The sequence below is a fragment of the Bidens hawaiensis genome, unplaced genomic scaffold (assembly GCF_021521415.1).
Source record: "Bidens hawaiensis isolate Kalapana, Puna unplaced genomic scaffold, B.hawaiensis_p1.1 tig00026586_1, whole genome shotgun sequence".
In the NCBI taxonomy this organism is placed as follows: Eukaryota; Viridiplantae; Streptophyta; class Magnoliopsida; order Asterales; family Asteraceae; genus Bidens; species Bidens hawaiensis.
In genome coordinates this window covers 163632-173380 of record NW_027494265.1, presented here as the reverse complement: position 1 = coordinate 173380, position 9749 = coordinate 163632, and the positions used below count along the sequence as shown (strand labels likewise).

The 9749-nt window shown below is 37.7% G+C and overlaps 2 protein-coding genes across 2 annotated transcripts; one reads left to right on the top strand and one right to left on the bottom strand.

Moving 5' to 3' along the window:
• Positions 1-824: 824 nt before the first annotated feature.
• Positions 825-2093, bottom strand: LOC143573556 (uncharacterized). Its single transcript, XM_077058403.1, has one exon. The coding sequence runs from the start codon at positions 2091-2093 to the stop codon at positions 825-827; it is 1269 nt and encodes a 422-aa protein (XP_076914518.1).
• Positions 2094-3883: 1790 nt separating this feature from the next.
• On the top strand, positions 3884-5988 carry LOC143573555 (MDIS1-interacting receptor like kinase 2-like). The gene is made up of 3 exons (XM_077058402.1): positions 3884-4335; positions 4406-5640; positions 5720-5988. Exons 1-3 carry the CDS (start codon positions 3884-3886, stop codon positions 5986-5988), a joined length of 1956 nt encoding a protein of 651 aa, XP_076914517.1.
• The last annotated feature ends 3761 nt before the right edge of the window (positions 5989-9749 follow it).

Below are 9749 nucleotides of genomic sequence, written 5' to 3'. Positions count from 1 at the left end.
TATTCGGTTTCTTTTCTTTTAACATCTCGTATGGCGTTTTTTCCTTTAGGGCACGAGTAGGAATCCGATTCTCGAGGTACGTTGTATGTCGGATTGCCTCACCCCATAAGTAATTCGGAACACCCATTGCTTTTAACATACTCCGTGTCATCTCCAATAAGGTTCGGTTCCGTCTTTCAACCACCCCGTTTTGTTGAGGTGTATATGGTGCCGTTAGATGTCTTTGAATGCCTTCAATGTCAGAAAACTGGTTGAACTCATGTGAGGTAAACTCACCACCGCAGTCTGTACGAAACGTCTTAATCTTTTTCCCGACATCACTTTCAATCAATTCCTTAAACTTCTTGAAAGCTTCAAACGCCTCATCTTTAGCCTTCAACAAATACGTCCAAACAAATTGTGAGTAATCATCGATTAAAACAAAAACGTACCTGTTACCCGCTATTGTTGGAGGGGTAATCGGTCCGCACAAATCACCGTTCACAAGTTCTAAGGCTCGAGTCGCCCTAAACGCCGTCGAATTAGGAAAGGATTGCCTCGTTTGCTTCCCGACCAAACAAGATTCACATAACTTGTTTTCATGGGTAACGCCACGCATCCCTTCAACCATCTTCCTCCTAGCCATTAGCTTGATTGACTCGAAGTTCAAGTGGCCAAGCCTTGCATGCCACAACCAACTTGTTTCTTCAATTCGGCTAAGTAAACTAACCGGTTTACCAATCTTTAATTGTATATGGTATAGCCAATTAGGGGAACGAGTCACCTTCATCAATAACCTACCTTGCCAATCATGCATTGTAAGGTAGTTATCTTTTATATGAATATCACACCCGTGTTCCGAGGCTTGACCGATCACTAATAATATTGCTTTGAAGACTCGGTATAAAATAAACATCCGTAAGCAAACGATGTTCACCACTTTTAGCCTCAAATAAAATCGACCCCTTACCGCTTATATCAACATAAGAGTCATCCCCAAACTTAACCTTTCCCGTGACACGATTGTTAAGTTCAGAAAAGAAAGACTTGTTACCCGTCATGTGATTACTTGCGCCATTATCCAAGTACCATTCATCAACATCTTTAGACTCGTAGTTTCCGGGTATAACCTTCTTTTCATTCAAGGACACCGTTTCTTGAACACACTTCATCATAAACAAAGCAGGATCCCTTGTCTCGGATGCTTCGGCTAACTTTGCTTCGCCTTTAACTTTCTGTTTTCGGTTGGGACACTTATGGACAAAGTGTACAAACTCATCACATCGATAACATTGAACCTTTGAGAGGTCCCGGGTTTTGCCCTTATGTTCACGTTTTTCCCGGTTCATGGCGTTTTCTTGATGACCGCGGTTTTGACTCGACCCGCGACCACCTCGTCCTCGTCCTCCTCCACGTCCACGACCTCCACGAGTGGACTCACGATCATTGTACCGACTACTTGAGGATTCAGACCTTTGAAACATAAGCTTACCCTGGGTTTCGGAATGCATGTCTTCTTCCCGAATCCGCTCCTCGTATGCTTTTAAACGTCCCACCACGTCTTCAAACCCAACCGTTTTGAGATCCAAAGTTTGTTCAAGAGACGCAACGATTTGAATAAACTTGCTTCGAGGTAGACTTGAAAGGAACTTCTTGACCATCTTAGTTTCCTCGATCGTCTCTCCTAAAGTCGCCGCATTCGATGTCGTACACGAGAGTTTCGCCACAAACTCGTCAATGGTCTCCGTCTCTTTCATCCTCATACCATCAAACTCCTTAATAAGAGTTTCCAATCTTGCCTCCTTAACCCGATCATCCCCCAGATTACGCGTCTTAATCGCGTTCCAAATCTCCTTGGCCGAATCAAGATTACCCACTTGCATGATTGTCACTTCCGGGATCGATTGATAAATCAACGCTATCGTGATGTTGTTTTTATCAGCATCAGTTTCACCCGGATCAATGGTATTCCAAACCTTATGCACGTTCAAGAGTACCTTCATTCGAATAGCCCATACCGTGTAATTGGTAGTGGTAAGCATGGGACTTTGGAACGCATTCGGGTTCCCGCTCCCGCTTACACCGCTCGTCTTCATTGTTTCTTTATCGCCCATCGTTCTTCGACAAACCCCAGCCGTTAAAAAACAATCAACTTTTGTTGAGCTAATAAAAATAATTAAACCAACGAGTTTAATTTTTGCTTCGTCTTCTGAACATAAGATCAAAAAGAAAAAGAATAAAACCAAATTTACTATTATTTTTCTTTCTTGAACTTGTCGACAAACAAATAATATAAATCAATCTTCTTTGACTTCTATAGCAAACAGCCAATCACAAAACAATCTTATTCGATCACTTTGGACGGTGGAAGAAAAACTCTTTTTCTTGCAAACGATCACGGCTTCGACGACGAACAGTGGCTGTATAATTGATCACGGCGTTGATCAATTAACAAGAAAAGCTTAACCGGCTCTGATACCAATTTAAGAACGAATTGATAACGAAACACAAACGAGTACACAATATTTAGGGTAAACTCACGTATTATTATAATCAAGAAACTAACACAAAACTTGAATACAATAATCCCTCTCACTTATTCAATAACCCTAACATGGCTATATATCTATAGGGATACCCTAATTTGGTTAACAAGTAGTTACCAAATATAAAAGCCCAATTGTAACCCCATAAACCCATTACTTCACTAATGAATTTCATAGGCCCAATAGATCCAACCCAGTCACCAACATGTGACGGGCCTAGTAATATGGAAATTACCAACACCCCAAACACCTTATAACTTATAACCCATAAGCTATAAGGAGCTAAAGTATGGAATCCTAAACACCCCCTAACTTATAGCTAGACTAGAATATGGATTGTGCTAGGAAAATTAAATTGTGTTCTTTCAAAATCCTTGCAATTATCTAGGTCATATAAACGTCTATGAATCTTATGACCCTATCTATAATTGTCCCAGAGCAACCTCACAAAGATAAGGTTTTCCAAGTACAACCTCCGCAAATCCTTTCAATAATAGTACTATAAGGTGGATTATATTGGGTACATTCGTTCGTTTCTTTACCCTTAAAGTACTTGGAACCTTCATAGCAATTAAAAATAACTGATTTTTATATTCTAGTTGACGGAATAGGACAGCTGGAGATCAATTATGAGAAAGCAACTTCTTAGGAGGGATTAAAAACGAGGAAGCAACTTGTTTTTTTTTACTTGACTTTCCACTTACTTAAAAACTACACTATTATGCGTTGCATATACTCTATTATGCCAATTATTATCATTAATATTTCTACCAAGAGTCAAAGATGACCAAACAAGCACATGGATAACAATTAAATGGTTAAAATCTCATAAAAAGCAAACTTACAGAACTCCATGTTCATGTTATATAGTTGCGTGTCTAAAACTCGAGTGTTATTGGATTATCCCAAAGGGGTTTTCAAGCAATCCAAAACATTTTATAGAATCTAAATATTTCTTTTGGAAAACGATTCAAGATTATAATTGATCATCAACACCATGAACAAGCAAATTTACGTGTCAACATAAGCTAATCATTTAAATATTTCAAATGATTAATGGCTTATTTTATATTATTGACTTGGAGCATGACAGATAAAATACAATTAAAACTCTTTTCAATGTTGCATCAACTTGATTGCTTATAATTGAAAATCAATTTCATGCCATTGATTCCACTGCAGGTTGGAATGAGTCAAAATTTAAAAGAGATGAAGGGGTATTATATATTATATTGCCACCAGCCTTCCCTTGATTAATTGTGAAGCACATGAAAAGCAGACGGTTTAGGCTTTTGAGTATAAAAATTAAACTAATGTATGCAAACCACCCTTCCATCTCCTCCTTTACCAAATTCATAATGCAGCATACCATTACTCATCATCTTCTCATGATTCTCTTTTTAATGTTATCAGAAACCACAGCCAATGATTTCAGTACATCATTAGAAGCAAAAGCTTTGCTTGCAACTAATTGGTGGCCATATGTTAATGCTTCAGTTTATCACTGTAAATGGCATGGAATCACTTGCAATGACGAAGGAAGTGTCATTGACATGAGCTTATACAGTCATTACCTTGGGGATCGACCTCTTTTGGGAAGCCTTGACTTCTCTTCATTTCCAAACCTTGTTACTATTAACATTCATAACTGTGGTCTTGAAGGAAGCATCCCAAAGCATATTGGTTTGCTGTCAAATCTCAACTATCTTTCACTTTCTGAGAATCGCCTCACAGGTACCTTACCTGCTTCCCTTGCCAATCTCACTCAGTTATATTATCTTGATCTTAGTAAAAACCAACTTACGGGCCAATCCCGCCATCTTGTGGTTCCATGGTCAATCTCATATTTCTAGATTTCAGCAAAATCAACTAGACAGATCCATCCCGAAGGAAATTACGAACTTACAAAAGCTAGAAACGTTGAACTTGGATGCCAACAATTTTGATGGTCCACTTCCCTCAAATTTGGACAATCTAAGCCGATTGAAAATTTTAAACCTTGGCATGAATTCGATAAGTGGCCGCATACCTCTAGATATAGCAAACATGACGAGCTTACGACTTGATCTTAATCATAATAGGCTTGTGGGTCCTGTTCTCCCTGAATTTATAAAGCTGCCAAGACTTTATTATGTTGATTATTCATCAAACCATTTGTCAGGTGATTTGTCTTCTCAAAATCTAAGTGATTGCTACTACATAGAGTACTTGGACCTTAGTAGTAATAAATTAGATGGAGATGTACCTGCTTTGAATATTTCAAATTTTAAGCATTTAAATCTGTCCCGTAATCACTTTGCTGGAATTGCCCCCCCTTATATTTTTACCAAGTCTGATAGAGTTGATTTATCATGCAATGACTTGACGGGACAGTCTAGGTGCACTGAAACAAAAAAACACGTTCTCTATATGGAGATTTTTCTTCCCATCATATTTGGAATTTTCTTCTTAGTGCTTTGTTTCATGTGTTACCATCATAAAAAGACTAAGCAAAACAAAATTAAGCACTACACAAAAAAACATGGAGATGTGTGCTGTGTATTGCATTATGATGGAACAATTGCATATGAAGACTTCATCACTGCTACTAAGGATTTTAACATTAAATTCTGCATTGGAACTGGTAGCTATGGTAGTATTTATGTTGCAAAACTGCCTAACGGTAAAACATTTGCTTTGAAAAAGCTCCATCATTTTGAAGCCAATCAACCGACATTTGACCTGAGCTTCAAGAATGAGATCCAAGTGTTAATCAACCTGAGGCACAAAAACATTGTCAAACTCTATGGTTTTTGTATCCATAAAAAATGTAACTTCCTTGTATACGAATACATGGAAAAGGGAAGCCTATATTGTGCATTGAGTGACATCGAATTAGCGATTGAAGTGGACTGGATAAAGAGGGTGAACATTATAAAGGGTGTAGCCCATGCTTTGGCATACCTGCATCATGATTGCAGCCCACCTATCGTTCATAGAGATATATCAAGCAAAAACATTCTCTTAAACTCAAAAGTGGAAGGATTTGTTGCTGACTTTGGAGCAGCCAGATTGCTCGATCCTGATTCTTCCAACCAAGCGCTAATTGTAGGAACTTTGGGATACATTGCTCCAGGTATTTCCATACACTTCTTTTATGTCTATTAGCAGTTGGAAATTTTTTAATTATCCTTTTGTATATTATTGTCATATAGAACTTGCCTACAACATGATTGTGACCGAGAAATGTGATGTCTATAGCTTTGGGGTGGTTGCACTTGAGATAATTGGAGGGATGCATCCTGGGGACCTCCTTTCATCATTGAACTATTCGACTAGCCATGCTAAGAGACTTCCATATCCAACCAACAGGTCGATTGAAAACGAAATTGTATGCATTTATAATGTAGCACTAGCATGTATTTGCACAGATCCAAAGTGTCGACCAACAATGAGAAATTTGTCTATGGAGTTATCATGTTGAGGGCATAATTTATTATACTTTGTCACTAGCATCAGCTTGTTAACAATTTCAAAATAAATGGTTCCTTTTATATCTTATCTCATTGTAGTTTTGAATCAACTTTAGTACTTTGGAGCTGGCATTTGACATCTACTCTTCTCATAGATCAAAATGGTTTTTATACAATTTGACACTTTGCACAAAACATCTCATGAGAGTTCCAAACATGAATTTTTCCCATGTTATAATGAGTGGTGTTACTGGTGTCATACAACTATTGATTTGCCAACTTGACACTTTGATAGGACAATCTACCAGCACAAAAATAAATAAATACATTCCCTGTAGGTCCACGAGACAGGATTAAACGTGTTCTTGAATCAGTCTCAACTAATAGCTAGCGGAAATTACTAGTAGGTAACTGAGATCTCGGATCTTGTTTGTGCTTGGTTTATTGTTGAGAAAGGAAAGAAAGGAAGAGAGTGGAGAGAGTTGGTAAGAAAGAGTGGATAAGGTTTTGTCAAAAGTCAGTTTAGCATGTGCATGCTTTATCTTTTATAGGTGAAGCCATGCCATGCTTTCATTCTATATGCACGGCCCAATGGGCTGTAAAGTACATGGTTTTGGGTTCAAACATACAAACTAAAGAAGAAAACAAACTAAATACATCATGAACAGAACAAGATAATACAAAAGACTATGTTACAAAACAGGGCCTAACATTCCCCATTTGTACACTTTTTTCCCATCATCTTTGGAATTTTCTTCTTTTGCTATATGTGTTGCCATCATGAAAACTCTACCCTAAACAAAATCCAGCCGTAAACAAAAACACACAGTAATGTGTGCTCTGCAATAAATTATGGCGGAACAATTAGTATACGAAGACTAGCTTGATGTGACATTCGTCAATTTCGGGTTATCTTGTATTTGTTTTTACGTTGTAAACCGACCCGATTTATACCTCGAACATTTCAAATATATAAAATATTGGATTTTTATGTTACTAAATCTTTCCCGCTTGTTCAATTTGAAAAACCCCCGTTACAGATTCGAAAACGCCTTTAAGACACTCAAATTACATCGAAAACGAACTTCCGGGACGCAAAATGAACCACGCAAGACGAGCTGGACCAACCCACCCCACCCCAGACCACGCCGCGCCGTGCAGCCAAGGCAGGGGGCTGGTCGCGTGGCGTGGGGAGCAACCTGGAACATCTTGGTTTGTTGTTTGTGCTTCACATCTTATTATCCAATCCAATTTTTTATACATTAGACCTCATGCATGACCCTTTCAAGTATACACACCCTCATGCTTCATTATTCCCTGCTCATACTTCATCTTCTCTCTCATATTCAAGATTTTAAAGGTTGTTTTAGTTGTTCTTGAAAGTTTGACTTTCAAAAGTCAAACTAACCATAATGCTTGATTCTAACTAACATGTTATTATTTATAACATGTATATAATATACATCCCTTGTTACCTTTGGTGGTCGCTTCCCCGGTCTCGGTTGGTGGAGTGTCGGGCCTCGTAAGGCAAGACTTCATGGAGGACTCACGTGGTCCTTTTATATATATATATATATATATATATATATATATATAACTTGTTTATGCTTACTAACCATGCTTAACTTCTTCTCATTTTAGTTTTTATTTCATATTTGTTGAGTTCCATGGTTATGGGTTTGTAGATACTAGCCTCGGCTTAACCGTAAATAGCTCCAAACCGTAAACCAAACTTTGTTTACTAGTTTTGTTAAATAATTGTATAAACATGCTTTATGTTAGATTTAAGTTTCTAAAATCATTTTATGAGTTCCATGGTTATGGGTTTGTAGAATCTAACCTCGGTCTTGACCTGAAACAAGATCCGAACCGAAAACCGAACTTTCGTTTAAAGACTTTATTGTTGACTTTTTGGTTGTAAAACTTAAGTATCATCATTTATAAATTAATATACAAGTCCGTTGATGTTTGGGCATGTGATAACCATTCTTGACCTTCTTCCAAGGTAAAAACCGAACTAAAACCGGTGCCACTCGCTTAAGACACACAAGTGTGTTTCTAGCTATCAAGACTTGTATATTTCTTTAAAAATTATTTATAAACTGATTTTAATTATTTTCTCAAAGTACTTGGAATGTTGAATCCAACTTGATCTTATAACAAAGTTTGGATCGACAAAACCGAATACTCACTTAACAGACGTTGTTAGTTCTAAAGCAATAGAACTACATACTTGGTTAAGTCTTCTTAGATTTTATTGAGTTATCTCATAACATTTATTATCTTGGAAAGTTGACTTTGGGTTTGGCAAGTACCAAGACCCGAACCAACAACCCGAACACTCATCAAGACCCGTTTTAGTATCTATATTATAAAGGGAATTGCATTCATGCATTTTTACCCACCTTATTACTTAACATAGATTGAGTAAAACTAAGGACTAAATATTTTAACCCAGTTTTGAGCAAACTTATATTTTTAAAAGGACTATTATTATAATTTCTTAAATATTTATATTTTTAAACCTTAACTTTGATTGTATTTCCTATCATTTACTTTATTTAAAGACTTCCTAGACAACGTTTCTAATGCAAGACTTCCTTTCATCTAGGCTTTGCTCGATAAACCTCATCCTTCCGGCTACTCGTCATTTTACCAATCAAGTTTATTACTTGAACGTGAGTACTTTCTGTAGGTTCCCAGCCGGATCTACACAGGAGTATCTCGTAACACGAGCGTGCGGAATCCCCACGTAATACGATACGAGCGTAAGATATGAAATACGTTAAACCGATAAGCAACCACATGTTACAATACTAATAAACACGTTGTATTGCAACACTTCAACACGTGATATCAACTATCACTTACACGTTCTGCCAAAAACTTAATCAAAAACTAAGCCGAAGTGAGGATATATAATCCTCGACAACTTCGCCTAACATGCTAGGCGAAGTTGTCATAACTTCGCTTGTCCACAAGTTCGCCTACATCCCAGGCGAACTTGGGTAAATCAACATTCTAAACCAAAACAAACAATCTAACACGATTACAGACACATACAAAACACTAGATACTGAACTACTGGCATTATGCACCAACAGACTCCCCCTTGGCAGTAACTTCAAATCTCTATCTTCATTCACGTGTCTTGTAATCCCAAAAATTTCGTGTCACCCGTCTTCAAGCATGAACGCCCTGTCTGACACAAACAGAAACCACCCTCTGGTACTTCTTGGCTTCATCTTTCCATGCAGGAATATAGAATATCTTTTTATCGTTTAGCACCTGCAAGTCAGCTTGAGACAAATTTACCAAGTGCATGGGATCATACACTCTCAGAACTTCTTGTTCATCTTCATCTTCCATAACCGCTTCAGCTGTTTGGCTATCAACATACCACCACTTTAGATTCTTTAAGACATACTTGGGCATTATCTTCATCGGCACTTCTTTCAAACACCGAACCGGCTTATATTTCATCACCATCCAAGGTTTGTCATCAGCTCGCATTCCTCTTTCCTTATCTTCCACTAGCTTCCCTTTCTGCGGCTTTAACAACTCAATTTTTTTCTCTTTAACACTTTCTTTCACACAATCTTCCCAATAATTCTGGCCATATTATCAACCCCAATTTAGCCAGATCCTTCACCTCACACTCAGGCAAGGTATTCAGAGATCTCAACATCCTCTTAAAGTACTGAATCCCATCAAAGCATTTAATCACAAATAACCTCAACTGCTCATCATACAACCAGCATATAATACCCTT

Excerpts from the sequence above, each read along its gene's own strand:
- LOC143573556 (XM_077058403.1), bottom strand. The coding sequence starts at position 2,093 with ATGGGCGATAAAGAAACAATGAAGACGAGCGGTGTAAGCGGGAGCGGG.
- LOC143573555 (XM_077058402.1), top strand. The coding sequence starts at position 3,884 with ATGCAGCATACCATTACTCATCATCTTCTCATGATTCTCTTTTTAATG. Across the intron at positions 4,336-4,405 it reads AAAAACCAACTTACGGGCCA|CATCCCGAAGGAAATTACGA; the intron begins ATCCCGCCATCT and ends ACTAGACAGATC. Across the intron at positions 5,641-5,719 it reads TTTGGGATACATTGCTCCAG|AACTTGCCTACAACATGATT; the intron begins GTATTTCCATAC and ends ATTGTCATATAG.